General features: G+C 32.6%; 2 protein-coding genes across 2 annotated transcripts; both read left to right on the top strand.

The window, feature by feature from the left end:
• Positions 1 to 3,275: 3,275 nt before the first annotated feature.
• Positions 3,276 to 5,517, top strand: LOC121753558 (heavy metal-associated isoprenylated plant protein 41-like). The gene is made up of 3 exons (XM_042148767.1): positions 3,276 to 3,604; positions 3,910 to 4,108; positions 4,386 to 5,517. Exons 1-3 carry the CDS (start codon positions 3,457 to 3,459, stop codon positions 5,200 to 5,202), a joined length of 1,164 nt encoding a protein of 387 aa, XP_042004701.1. The 5' UTR covers positions 3,276 to 3,456; the 3' UTR covers positions 5,203 to 5,517.
• A 2,285-nt stretch (positions 5,518 to 7,802) lies between these two features.
• On the top strand, positions 7,803 to 8,645 carry LOC121754970 (heavy metal-associated isoprenylated plant protein 47-like). The gene is made up of 3 exons (XM_042150255.1): positions 7,803 to 7,961; positions 8,062 to 8,140; positions 8,235 to 8,645. Exons 1-3 carry the CDS (start codon positions 7,956 to 7,958, stop codon positions 8,513 to 8,515), a joined length of 366 nt encoding a protein of 121 aa, XP_042006189.1. The 5' UTR covers positions 7,803 to 7,955; the 3' UTR covers positions 8,516 to 8,645.
• Positions 8,646 to 14,804: the final 6,159 nt, after the last annotated feature.

Here is a 14,804-nt window from a genome sequence, read left to right as displayed (position 1 = left end):
TAGAGAGAGTACTCGTTAATACAAGTGGTGCGAATGAAAATGACAGGCAAGTCGCGTATATATAGTGTTTCGAAAAAAAAAAATTAAAAATTCGCGCTAGGCGGTGCGCTAGGTGATCCGGACGCTGCAATAGCGCCTAGCGAATCGCCTAGAGCCGCGGAACCGCCGAGCGCTAGGCGGTTTTTTTTCGCGAAATCCGCTAGGCAGCTGCAATAGATCGCCTAGCGCACCGCCTAGCGCCGGCGCTCGGCTAGGCGGTGCGCTATGCGCTATTGTGGATGCTCTAAGGAATAGAGAGGGCACGTACGGTGATGCATGGGATGGGATCAAATGCGAGAAAAATGGCGAATCATGTTGTGCTCGGACACCTTATAAATTCGATCGCATAATCTTCAACTTTCCTTATGCTGTGCTTTTCTACAAATCTGGACAACATTTCAGAGACGGATGGAATATTAGGGCTGACAAATCGTGCGGATTGGGTCGTTATCGGGTCAACCTGATAATGACCCAACCCAATAAGGTCTAACCTGAACCCGACCTGTTAAGGAAACTGTAAATCCGAACACGAACCCGACCTGCTACCTTCAAATCCGAACACGACCCGCACCCGATACGAACCCGTTATCGACACGATATAATATGGGTTGACACGACACGATAAAAACCCGAACCTGATATTACACGATTAAAACATAATATTACACGATTAAACCTTGATTTTTAACCTAATTTACACAATTAAAATTAATTTTATACTATTTAAACCTAATTTATAAGAAATTAAAAAATTAAAGTAATATAGATTTTTTTAAATAATAATAAAAATAATAATATTATTTCTTAATGGGTTACCCGTATCCGACCAACATCCGACCCAAACCCAACCCAAAATTATCGGGTTCTTAATGGGTCAACCCGATAAGGACACGGATCCAATAAGACTTGACCCCAACCCAATAATTTCGTGCGGATTCGTGTCGGATTATCGTGTCGTGTCGAAAATTTCCAGCCCTCTGGAATATTGGTTTATGCTTATGAACCTTCTGGCAATATATGCCGTGTAATTTTGGAGTAATCATAAAGTATAAGTTTGACAAATTGTAAATAGATCGTGTCATTCAAGATGTCTATATTCTTAGAGTAATCATAAAGTATAAGTTTGACAAACTGTAAATAGATCGTGTCATTCAAGATGTTTATATTCTTGAATGCACGTAATTTTAAAAATAGTTGTTAATTAAGTAAATAGAGAGTAAAAGATATAGTTAATATTTTAACGGAGAGAAGGGAGAGAGATTATTCTCGAACTTAGAAAGTGAATAGGACAAATTCAAAAGTGTACTAACAAGTAATGAATTCGGACAAAATGGTGAGATAGGAGAAGAAATGTCTTTGAAATTTATCTAAAACCTTTAATCATAGCAGTTAATTATTATAGATCAACGCTTATTATATTTTTAGATTAAAATTTCAATAACTTCTATGAATCTATCCACGGAGGGTATATTAGTCACTTTCATAATACGGTGAATCATTTAATCATAGAATAATTGTGTAATCTCGATTTCGTCGTTCTCTCTCCTTCCACTATTCACGTTAATTAAACCGTTTCAATTACTCCCCTCATTCCAACTTTTCGCCTTTTCTTTGAAAAAAATTGCTTGAATTCTTCAATATTCCACTTTAACATTTATTCCAAAACTAAAACCACCCTTTCCAAACACTCCATTTCTTTCATCTAAGATTACCAAATTTTAGATGGAGTTGTTTATATAAAACTAAAGTTACTACTATCTTGGTTGAGTTGAAAACGAAAGAAAGGTGAAAATGTTGAATGTGTGGAGAAAAAAAAAGAAGACTTAAGATAAATTTTTCAAATTAATTCGCTAATAGGAGTAGAAAATAAAAAAAACTGAAAGAATCTTAAAGACGATATTATATTGAGTATACTTTTGTTTAGGGATGTCAATTGGGCTAACCCGCTCGGGTTCGGGCCAATCCATTCTGGTTGTCTGACTATTTGGGTGCGGATTATTCGGGTTGTGAATTTTTCGAGTTACAAATTTTCGGCCCTAACCCTAAATCTTCGGGTTTGGAGCTAACCCACGGGCTATTCGTGTTTTAAGTGATCTTATGTGTTACTTTCTATCCTATCCAATCCAATATTCTAACTTATAAAAAAACATATTGTCGCAAATAGTAAAGTATTATCAAAGTGATCAAGAGAAAAAAAATAATAGCAATTGAAAATTGAAACAAAATTCATAAACACATCGCTAATTAGTAGCACGCGTGAATCCGACACAATTAAACGGAAATCATGCATTTCAAAGGGTTGAATGACATTCTTCTACATCAATAACTTTTGAAGTTTCAACCGGATGATTGTCTTCGAGAGGAAAAACTTAATGCGACATTTAATATGAGTAAATATTAATAACATCTCTATTTCATATAACACTAACTTTTAATTTGAGAAAGTAGACATAATTACCATATATACTTCATATTAGTGTTGTGTTTAATATTGTAATTACCATATATACTTCATGAGTGTGTGATCAAATACTAACTTTTTACAGTAATAACTAATAACTAAATATCAATTTTGTATGTTAAAAATATCAACACAAAGATATAAATTTATCAATCTTTCTTGTGCTGATAAATTATGTCTTTGTATTGATATTTAAATTTACATGTTGTATTGATATAATTATGTCTTTGTGTTGATAATTTTAATACACAGAATTAAAAGTTATTAGTTATTACTGCAAATTAGTTAGCACACTAACGCAACCCTATACTTCATGTAAGTATATAACCCAAAATTTTAATTATATTTTTATTTTAAATGCTTAACCCACGGGCTAACCCGCAACCCACCCGGGCCAACCCGCATAACCCGCCAACCCAAATGGGTCAGCCCATGTAGCCTTATTTTGTATCTGGGTTGCGATTTTCTGGCCCTAACCCTATGATTTTACCGGGTTATTCGGGTCGACCCCGGGTTTCGGACGAGATTGGCATCCCTACTTTTGTTTATCAAGTCTAGCTAATATGGAGTTACAATTCATCTTTTGTCTTTTTTATGTGCAGTTCAATTTTAGATTAACAAGTAAAGTAAATTGATTGATTTAGAGTATTGATTATTTATTTTTACTGGATTATCCTTGATTGATTTAAATTGATTTTTTCTTTTCTTAAAAAGACTCTATTTATATCCCTGATTGTTTTTTTATAATATTAATAAGAGTGATAAATTGAGGAATTGCAATAATGATTCGTTTGAACACTGGTAGACTGGTAGTCCATGAGTCGTAGTAGGCTAGTAGCCTGTTAATGCGTCGATTTCTGTGAAAACCGCCGGTTTCCGCCCAATTATTGCGCATCATTTGAAAGGTAGAAAAATGTGAAGCCCCCAATCATAATTACATCCTCAAACGTGAAGCCATGATGAATGATCGGAGGTGGATAAAGTATTACTCGTCGGCCGACGATATTCTCTTGGTCGGCGAAGGCGACTTCTCCTTTTCTCTCTCTTTGGGGATGGCTTTTTCCAATTCTTCCAAAATTGTCGCAACTTCACTCGACACTTACGGTATGGAGTACTATTTCTCTCCATTTATCCAAACAAAATTCTTATGATGTCTCTTGCTTGTGTATTTTTTCCATCTTCAATTGATTTCACTCACAACTTGGGGTTGTTGACCTTTTTTTTCCAGTTTAGTCAAGTAGACTTCAAATTCCTATGATTTTTGTTGTGATACTTCATTTCAATCTCAAAAATTGGAATATAGTATAATTGATACTTCTTTCTTTATAAAAACACTCTGTTTGATTTTCTGAGTTATTATAGTGCTTACTTGATTTTCATAATGACTATGTTCCTTTGATTAAAAACAGAAGAATTACTCCAGAAATACAAGAATGCATTGAAGAATGTGGTGCATTTGGGAACCCTTGGGGCTTTTGTGTTACACGGAGTGGATGCAACCCGAATGCTGACTCATCCTCACCTCCAATTCAAAAAATTTCATTACATTGTTTATAACTTTCCACATGCTGGTTTTTTCCTCAGGGAAGATAATCCAGGCATGCTGAAGTGAGCCTCTGTTCTCTGCCAAAGGGCTTTCCAAGTATACTTATTTGAAGTAGTAGTTACATTAGCTACATATGATGCTGGTTCTTGTGTTGTTAGTAACTGCTATTTTTCTGATTGCTATCCTTTTATGACTTGCTAAGCTAATCCAGTAATGATGGTGTGAGACTCTATTCTTTTTGCTTGAGGGCTGAGAATTATTGGAACAAGTAGTTGCATTATTTAGCTGCTTGCATTGTTGAGTTGTTAGTTATACTGTTTGACTAGCTCAAATGTATAGGATGCATAGGGAGCTTGTCCGTGGATTCTTACTGAACGCGAGCTGCATGCTGCATTTTGATGGCGAAATACATATCAGGCACAAGTCGAATGCAATCTTTGACAGCTGGAAAATCGAGGATCTTGGACTGGAGTGCTCGTTGGTTTGCATTGCGCAAGATGAGTTCAGAATAGAAGAGTTTCCAGGCTACAACAACAAAAGGGGGTCCAGTTCTAGAGCTGATGAGCCGTTTCCACTCGGCCCTTGCAAGACCTACAGATTCAGGCTGATATCTTCTTGGAAGTTTCATTTGATGCGTCCGATGCATCCAGTGCCTTCTTCTTTTGCAGCTCAGATGTTTCCAAATCCTCCTCCTCGACCTCTCGTCCCGCAACACCAGCCTCCGATCACAACAGTTGATGATCATGGATACTGCACATGTCGGGATTGCAGGACAAGAAGAGACTCTTCAACAAAACAGCATCAGATGCATCCTTCCGCATCTCGGATGTTTCCAAATCATCCTCCGATCACAACAGTAGGTGATCATGGAGCTGCACAGCGATACTATGCAAGTGAGTGCTGCTGTGGAAGTTGGGACTGCAGGACAAGTAGAGATTCTTCAACAAAACAGCATCAGATGCATCCAGTGCCTCCTTTTACATCTCAGGTGTTTCCAAATCCTCCTCCTGTCATCCTGCAATGCCAGCCGCGGATCACAACAGTTGATGATCATGGAGCTGCACTGCGATACTATGCAAGTGAGTGCCTATGTTGGGATTGCAGGACAACTAGTAATACTTCAACAAAACGTCGGCGCGCTTCTCGGCTAACTTAAGTTCCATAGTCGAGGTTTATAGAATCATATCTGATTAAAGCCGTTCGTGTAGCCGTTGAGTTAAATATTATCTTTATCTGCTTGTTCCTCATGACTCACTTCCTTTGCCATTTTCTCAGCACTGTGGGCTGTCTCTAAAATATACTCCTAGTGTTTTGTGCAAGGGAACATGGTTGGGCCTTGTTGTCTTATAATCCACAACCAGACCTGCAAATTTGGGTACCTGTTATTTAAAAAGTTTGGTTATCCAAACTCGAAATCTCTAAAATATTCTACCTGATACTGGATATGCATGTGAATTCGATGTGGCGTAAACCGCATTCATTCATATACTTATATATTTATATATGGATTTCTGATTATATACTTCAATCACACTAAATGCCCTTTCTCAAATACATAAAATTTTCTGTGTATGATATTTTTGTCACTCCTTCAATAAAATCCTGGCTACAGAAGAAGCAACTCGGAAAGTGAACCACTTGAGATGATACTATTACTCTAAACATGCATGATTAGTTAGTAGGTATATGTACGTATCGACAACAGAGATTGGTAATACTATATGATTAGCCAATTGAAAATCGTTGACAAATTTATAATCTATACTTTGAGTAAAGTTTATTTTATAGTTGCTATTTTAAATAGTTTGAACTATGTCACGTTGTTTTGATATCTGACCCGAAGTTGGATATCTAAGTAGGACGATCAACTTATTAACGTGATATTTATCCACATCACTGTCCAAAATGATATAATATCTACACTAATTTCCGTTTGTCCATTTCTTCATGTTTTCTACAAATAAAAACAAAATAATAAAGATAATAGCAACAATGTTATTGGACAAATGACGAATAGAATAATTCCCTTCGACTCATGCTATGAATTTTTCCAAATGACAATGAATTGTGTTGACGCAGTCATGGTCAACAGAATACAGATTAGGAGTATTCCGTATAATGATTGTTGATATGCAATATTATTTATTTAATAGTGTTCCGGTTTTTCAAAAATATTAATTAAGAATCTGGCCTTATGACTTATTTTCATATCTCGAATAATAACCTTTTCTTCCAAGTGGTAGATCGTGATTAAGGTGATTTGATGCCCTTGATTTCTTTCTTAGGTTTGAGGAATATTGTTGGGAGGGGTTGGCGTTTTTGAGACATGCTTTATTTTGCTGCTATCTATCTTTTTCGGTAGCTGTTGTTTCTGGTTGCATGTGCGTCCCAAAAATTGGATCAAGTCTAAATAAGAATTTTCTTTTACCAATTACACACTACTAATAATATGTATCGCACAATCTCCTATCATTTTCCTCTTTTTACTTTTTTACATTTCTTTCTTATTTTACCAATTGCACATTAAAACTCATGTCATTTTCAAGTTTGTTTGTCTAAGGATGAATGGAGTCAAATTAAAAAAATTAAGAAAATGATAGGTTCTAAATTAATACTTTCCATTTTTGTGACATTTATAAATAATAGCCTACTGATATAAGGTTGGAATAATAAATTTACTCTAATGATTATCAACATCTATGAAAATTGATTAATGCTATTGTCAACACGTGATATCTCTCACGCACCAAAATTTTAAATTATTTTGATGGCGGATATCTATCTATATATCTAACTAGTCTTGGAACATTGTCCACTTTATTGCATGTTACTATTTAACTCACTATAGTTTGTTACATATGAGAACGAAGTGTATTTGTTGATGCATGCACATCTACACTAGTGGCTAAAATGCAGTTTCTAATTCAAAATGGAAAACTCTCACATCAACAAACAACGAGCTAGAGCAACTTGTAAGTCATGAATTATAGTATAGTAGTACTCTAGTATACTTGGCAAATACTAAGAATTTATAATATAGAGAAATGTTATTATATACTAGTATAGTATACTATAGTGTTTCAACAACTTCATAATTAATTATAGCTATCCGGTATATATATGAAGACTAGAATTTATATCCGTAGCACGAAATTACCAAAATACATTGGCAAATTTTATAATGCATAGTGACTTGGTCCAACTAATTAATTTGCTAGGTTTTTTATAACAAAAATATGAATATATGACTATTCTTAGTTTACTTTGCACTACGCTGCACTTGTGGTTATAATAATACTCCCTAATTAAACAAGTTCTATCTATCTTCCTTTTTGTCACACTTAGCAATTGGATTCGCCTTTTGCAACTTTGCAAGTCTCAATTTATGCATTGAAATTTTCGTTGAAAACTTGAAATTCAGTCACACTTTTGCATTTGCTAGAATAATTAAAAATAGAAATTTAACTACTATAACGCCTATTGAGATCCATCGGCCCTCTTCACTTCCACTTAACTTTTTTTTATATTTTTATCTCTGGGTGTAACAAAAATATTGCTACTTAAATTGTACATAAAATAAATTTTCGTCAACAAAAGTAATTATTTAAATATTACTCTATACTAATATTATTAATAATTCCTCACTATGTCCCGACCCTACGAGTTTAGTGTCATGGATCCGTCACTGATATCGACGTAGTTAGGAAATAGTTATACACTTACACTTATCCTCGTCTTCTAATACGACGATTTGTTGGAGGTCTTCTCAGTTCTACGCAGATTCCACATATTAAAAGTTTTGATTGCCGCTTGTGTCCCTTACAGCTTATATATATATACATATCTTAACCACTCCAACTCTCACAAATCAAAATTTGGGTCAGATTAAGGGATTGAAAGAAGCCAGAAATGAAGGTAAAATTTCAAGACTTCATGCAATTAAATTTTTGCATTGTTACAACTTACATATAGTAAAGTGACTGTCAATTTTATGCTATCTTTGTATTACTAATAGATGAAGATTGTGATCAATGTACCACTGCGTAAAGAGAAGGCCAAATCCAAGGCCATGAAGATTGCTGTGGCTGAAGAAGGTATTTATATGTATTCATTTATTTATAATTCAAAACCTTAAATTCATTCAATTCTTTGGAAGGTGATTAAAATAAAAATCCGTTTATTGTGCAGGAGTGACCTCAGTGAGCATTGGAAAAGAAAATGATCAGCTTGAAGTGGTCGGAGTAGGGGTTGATTCTGTGTGTTTGGTAAAATCTCTTAGGAAGAAATTCTGTTTTGCTGATATTTTAAGCATTGCAGAAGTGAAGCCAGCCGCAGCGGCAGCGGCATCGCCATCGCCATCGCCGGATAAATGTCCGCTGCCACTTTGTATGTTTCCGCCGCCACCTTTCCAACCTTTATACGAGTGCCACTATTATGATCCTGAAAATCCTAGTTGTTACATTATGTAATAAATCAACTTGTGTATTAATAATTATTCCAAAATTAAACCTTTGTATGATTTGTAATAGAAGAATCTCAGTTTGTACTTTTAATTGTAGACTGAACTACATAAATGGTACCTGATCTTTCACTTTCTCACGTAAATGGTACCTGATCTTTATTTTATAGTATCGTTTTTGGTACCTGTGACAAAAATAACCCTAGGTACCAAACATGTGATTTTTTTGTTATGGGAGATATTTTTGGAAATTCCAATTTTACCAAACACGTGATGTCTTTTTTTCTTCTTTAGTTCTTCTTCTTTCTTTTTTCTTCATTTTCTTCTTTCTTTTTAGTATTTTATCTTCCTTTCTTGTTTCTTTTTTCTCCTTAGTTTATGTTTCCTCTTTTTCCTTTTCTCTTCTTTTTCTTCTTTCTTTTTAATATTTTATACATACATCTAATTGCATTCACAATATAAATCAAGAACAAAACACCAATTAAATTAACTATTTAAACTAATTAAATCAATGAATATTTATGATTAAATTATTTTATATTCATTTTAGGGTTGAAACACCTAACTAAAAATATTTAATTGTTTATATCATTATGAATACAGTTCACAATTTAAAATTTTTATTAAGACTATATTGATTAGTTATTAATTTAATATAAAATAACAATAATAATAATACCAATAATAGTAAATATTATATAATATCATATGATTCATAATTTAAATAATTATACTATAATTATTTATTAATTAATACTAGATTTTAGTATTGTAACAATAATATTATTATTATAATAATTAAATATAATTATTACTATAATTTTAATTAAATATATTTGAATGATATTAAAAAATAAATAAGTTATTAAAATTTATAACATCACAATAATAATATTAGTATTGATTAATAATAATAATATAAAGAGTGAAGAGAATGAGAGAAGATAATATAATATCACTTTTGATATTAATTTTGTGTATGCCTAAAATAACCTTAATGATATAAATGGGAAAACGTATTTGTTTAGAGGGTATTTTGGGGTGAAAATTATATCAGGTATAAAAAATATGATTTATAGGTACCGAAAACGATATAAAATAAAGAGCACGTACTTAGTTTCGCCATAATTGTATGGTTTTAGTTACTTGAATAAATTGATGATGGATGCTATATGTCGTCATATGCTGACAACTGACAAGTCTATCTACTAAAGTCTCCATTGGATTCCTGCTAAAATCTTGTGTAGTTCACTCATAATTGTATGGTTTTAGTTACTTTAATATTGATGATGGATGCTATATATGTCGTCATATGCTGACAACTGGCAAGTCTATCTACTAAAAGTCTCAATTGGATCCATGCTAAAATCTTTCTTCTTTGCGCTTTGAGATTTTGAATTTAGAGATAGTGAGCGGAAGAAATTTAAATTATGTATTTTTAAATTTTTTAGGATTTTTAATTATATATATTTTTTAAGAATTTTAAGTTTGTAATTTTATTTTATTTAATGAAGTGTGTTTTTATTAATTGAATTTGTTGGAAATAAAAATAAAAAATGAAATTGAATGAATAGTTAAGGGATGAGATAAGAGACGGATAAGAGATGGATGGTTGCAAGTTCTGTCTCTTAGTTAAGAGATGGAGTGAAAAGTACAGTGGGGCCCATGAATAATTAAGGGATGAGACGGTTAAGAGACGAATAAGAGACAATGTTACATATTGATTTTTAGAATGGATCTCACATATTTAACTAACTTATTCTCATTCACATTTTAGAAGAAGCACTTCATATCGAAAGTGGGTAGAAAATATTAATAGAATATGAATATTAGTTTTATAATAATATGTTAGTATGAAAAGTTTTTATAGAATGTGACGTCTATTACTAAAAGTAGTACTCTCTCCATCCCCACTTTACGAGTCTTGATTGACCATTTTTAGAAGTCTCATTTTAGGAGCTCCGGTTGGAATATTCCACAAAATGGTAATAGGTCTCACATTCCACTAACATTTTTTCCACTCACATTCTATTATAAAATTAATATATAAAAGTATGACTCACATTCCACTATCTATTTTCACTTACTTTCATTTATATTTCTTAAAACTCGTGACAAACTCAAATGGAACTCCTAAAATGGGCGGAGGGAATAAAAGGTAAGTGTGTCAATTAATTGTGGACAGACGAAAAAGGAAATTGGTGTCCAGTTAATCGTGGACGGATAGAGTACTACTAAAACTAGTACTCTTACTATATAAAAGTATGACTCGCATTTCATTAACCTTTTTAACTCGTTTTACATTTTTTAAAACTCATACCGAGTTAAAGTGTAACAATTAATAATGGACATAGAGGCATATTAATTATTTGGTCTTAATGACTTATCCTCTCTTTATTTTTCTACTTTATTCTTTCTTATTTACTTTATACTCTTTCCATTTAACTTAATAAATAATCTCATTTTTTTAAATTTCATATCCAAAATAAATCAATCACTCGAAAGGGACAGAGGATGTATTATTTTTTTAGTAGTCATTTTTTGTGGTATTTTTTACTAGTTGTATATCATTTGAGTTCATTTATGTTGTTTTTAAATTGATGTTTTCACTGCATGTTTGAGCGGTTTCAGCTCTTTTAGTTTTTCCGGGAAAAATGGTGTAATATTTCAAGTTAAATTTGAAGAAACGAGTAAAGAAAATGGTTAGATTCTAAATACGACTTACTGATGTTGTGATATTTTTTTTTAAAATACCCTTAATTTAATGTTGGAATAATAAATTTACTCTAATGATTATCAATATATGTGAAAATTAATTCCTATATATATGTATTATATGTATATCTAGCCTTGTAACATTGTCCACTTTATTGTTCCTTGTGTATATGTTTGTGTTATAGGGAATTTTTCCTCTCTCCAAAGTATTTCATCTGATGCATTCCTATGAGTGTTTTTGATGGAATTCCAATTCTTCACTAGTGACTGAAAAAGGAGTTTCAATTTATTAAAAATGGAGAACTCTCACATCAACAAACAACTAGCTAGCTAGAGCAACTTGTGAAGTAATGAATTATAGTATAGCAACAACTTCATAATTTATAGATATATACCTGGTATATATATATATATAGAGGTGTGATCAAATACAAATTCTCTATAATACAAACTATATAAACTGATGTCAACAGAGTGTACAAATTCTGTCAACGAGGGTTGATGTCAACAGGGGCTGATGTCAACGGAGTGTACAAATTCTGTCAACGGGGGGCCTGATGTGAACGGAGTGTACAAATTCTGTCAACGGGGGCTGATGTCAACGGGGGTGTACAAATTATGTCAACGAGGGTGTACAAATTCTGATTGTTCGATGTCAAGGGAGTGTACAGATTTGTAGGAAATGTTGACATTAGAAAAATCTCTTATATTAACCGTTGATTAATTGTATTAAGTGAGTAGAATTAAAGTTTGTATAATTTGTATTATAGAGGGTTTGTAGTTTATCACACCGCTATATATATATATATATATATATATATATATAGGGGTGCATTATAATGATAACCCCAATTTCCGTAATAACCATATAACTACATCTGGACCACACATTTTTAAAATCACGTGGTCTAGATTCAAACTTAGATTTACTTCATAAAAAAAAGCGCGGGGGTAAATATGTCATTTCGCTCATGATAAAATTTACGTATCCAAATTTCGCTCATTTAATTTCTGAATTTCGCTCATTTTATCATTTTATTAGTCAGTCAAAAGTATCATTTTATTAACTCAGAGTATCATTTTATCCGGAAAAACTATCATTCTATGCAATAAACCTAACATATATCATTTTATCAGTCAGTCAAAAGTATCATTTTATCAACTCAGAGTATCATTCTATCCGGCAAAACTATCATTCTATGCAATAAACCTAACATATATCATTTTATCATTTTATCAGTCAGTCAAAAGTATCATTTTATCAACTCAGAGTATCATTCTATCCGGCAAAACTATCATTCTATGCAATAAACCTATCATTTTATCATTTTATCAGTCAGTCAAAAGTATCATTTTATCAACTCAGAGTATCATTCTATCGGGCAAAACTATCATTCTATGCAATAAACCTATCATTTTATCAGTCAGTCAAAAGTATCATTTTATCAACTCAGAGTATCATTCTATCCGGCAAAACTATCATTCTATGCAATAAACATATCATTTTATCATTTTACGTGATATTTGGCGAAATTCAGAAATTAAATGAGGGAAATGACAGTTTTACCCCGCGCTTTTTTTTATGAAGTAAATCTAAGTTTGAATCTCAACCGCATGATTAGAAATATGTGTGGTCCAGATTTGGTTATAGGGTTATTACGATATTTAGGGGTTATCATATGATCACGACTATATATATATATATATATATATATATATATATATATATATATATATATATATATAGAGTTGTGATCAATGTCGAACCAATTTTAAAGACCGAACTAGAGACCAAATCTGGGCCATTAGATCTAGTTTTTTTGATGAGATGTGCTGCTGTGTAAATTTTTCGGTCTTCATTACAAGCCCATTTTACTTCATTGTATAGGTTTATTACTTCATTCCGTTCGTAATACCTTGAAACTACAACATGTTTTTACTTTCTTCCAGTAGGTTTTGAAATGATTCAACATATGTTTCATTTGAATTCATTGACCTGAGTTTTTACTTTATTTACATTAAAAATGCACTTTATTCAAGTGTGTTTATTACTTCATTTAGAAACGTTATTACTTCATTGGATAAGGTTTTTACTTCATTCCAGTAGGACTTCAAATGCTTCTACACATACTTCATTCCAATAATTTATTACATCATTCTATGTGTTTATTACACCATATCAGCGTTGTGGTGGTGGTGATAGATATTGTAGAGAGAAAGAACGGCACGCGACGGCGAAACCGCATTTACGTACTGGAATGAAGTAATAATCCTACTGGAATGAAGTAAAAACCAACTGGAATGAAGTAAAAACCTACTGGAATGAAGTTAAATCTTCGTAACATGTTAGTGTGACTTATTAACTTCGGATGAATTAAAATAGGCTTGTGATGTAGGCGAAAATAATTGATAAATTTGTGTGTCTCATCCATAAAAAACTAGATCTAAAAACCCTAATTTGGTATGGTTCGGTGGTTCGGTCTTTAAGAGTGGATTTGTGAATAATGTGACTATATATATATATATATATATATATATATATAGGGTCTTAATCTACCAAAATACACCCTTAAGTCCAAAAATACAGACTAAATCTGAAGCGTTGGATCTGACTATGGGCGGCCAGGATTTAGGCTTGACCATCATAAATTTATGTCATAATAAGGTATAATGGAGGCATAAAAGGGTAAAAATGGGAAATAAAACCCAGACGATCCGTTTTTCTTCGCGGATTTCATGGAATCACCACTCCATACGCCATTACGCTGATTGTTCGGTTCCCGCCTATTCACTTCGTCTCTCCCCCAAAATATATCTAACGCCACAAAAAACCCTAATCACCAAAATCAAACATTACTTCTGTAATTTCTTAAGCGGCACAACATTTACTAGCTCCAACCACTCTTTGTTCAGTCGAAGAGGCGACCAATAGTTCACCGACATCAGCCAGCCACAATACGCGCTCCAGCACATACAATCTTTCCCGAACCACCAAGCACCGAACGGGAAAATCAGACAATCAGCCACGAAAATGGTGAATACTCAAGCCAGCGGTGGTCAATTAAATATTTATATTATAAGCCTTAGACGACTTAATTTCTTATTATGGCCACATCCATATGTTATTATGACTTAGATTATTGTATTTTCATACCCTGACGTATCCATTTAATTGTTTATATTGTATCACTATTATGACCCAGCTGTGATCAATTAAATATTTATATTATAAGCCTTAAGTGGAATAGATTTCAAGTAATCCACAAAAAATAATGTAGAATAATAGACAACCATTTGGGTCATACTAATCAATGTTATGTGTCATAACAAGAGTATGTTAAAATAGGGTGAAACTATAACTAAATTCAATTCATAACACATGATTATGTTTTATAACTCAAAAGATGAATGTATTCTAATGTGTCATAACAAACAAAAAACAGGTCATGGTCATATAATGTGTTTTTAGAGTAATTCCATCATACGGTTTTCTTATTAAAAGTGTTTTTTCAAAATGTGGTGCTGTAAACAGTAAACCGTATATTGAGGCATAATAGAGTGCATAAGTAGGTCATAACAATTGG

The sequence above is a fragment of the Salvia splendens genome, chromosome 11 (assembly GCF_004379255.2).
Source record: "Salvia splendens isolate huo1 chromosome 11, SspV2, whole genome shotgun sequence".
Classification (NCBI taxonomy): Eukaryota; Viridiplantae; Streptophyta; class Magnoliopsida; order Lamiales; family Lamiaceae; genus Salvia; species Salvia splendens.
This window is presented reverse-complemented; position numbering and strand designations above follow the sequence as displayed.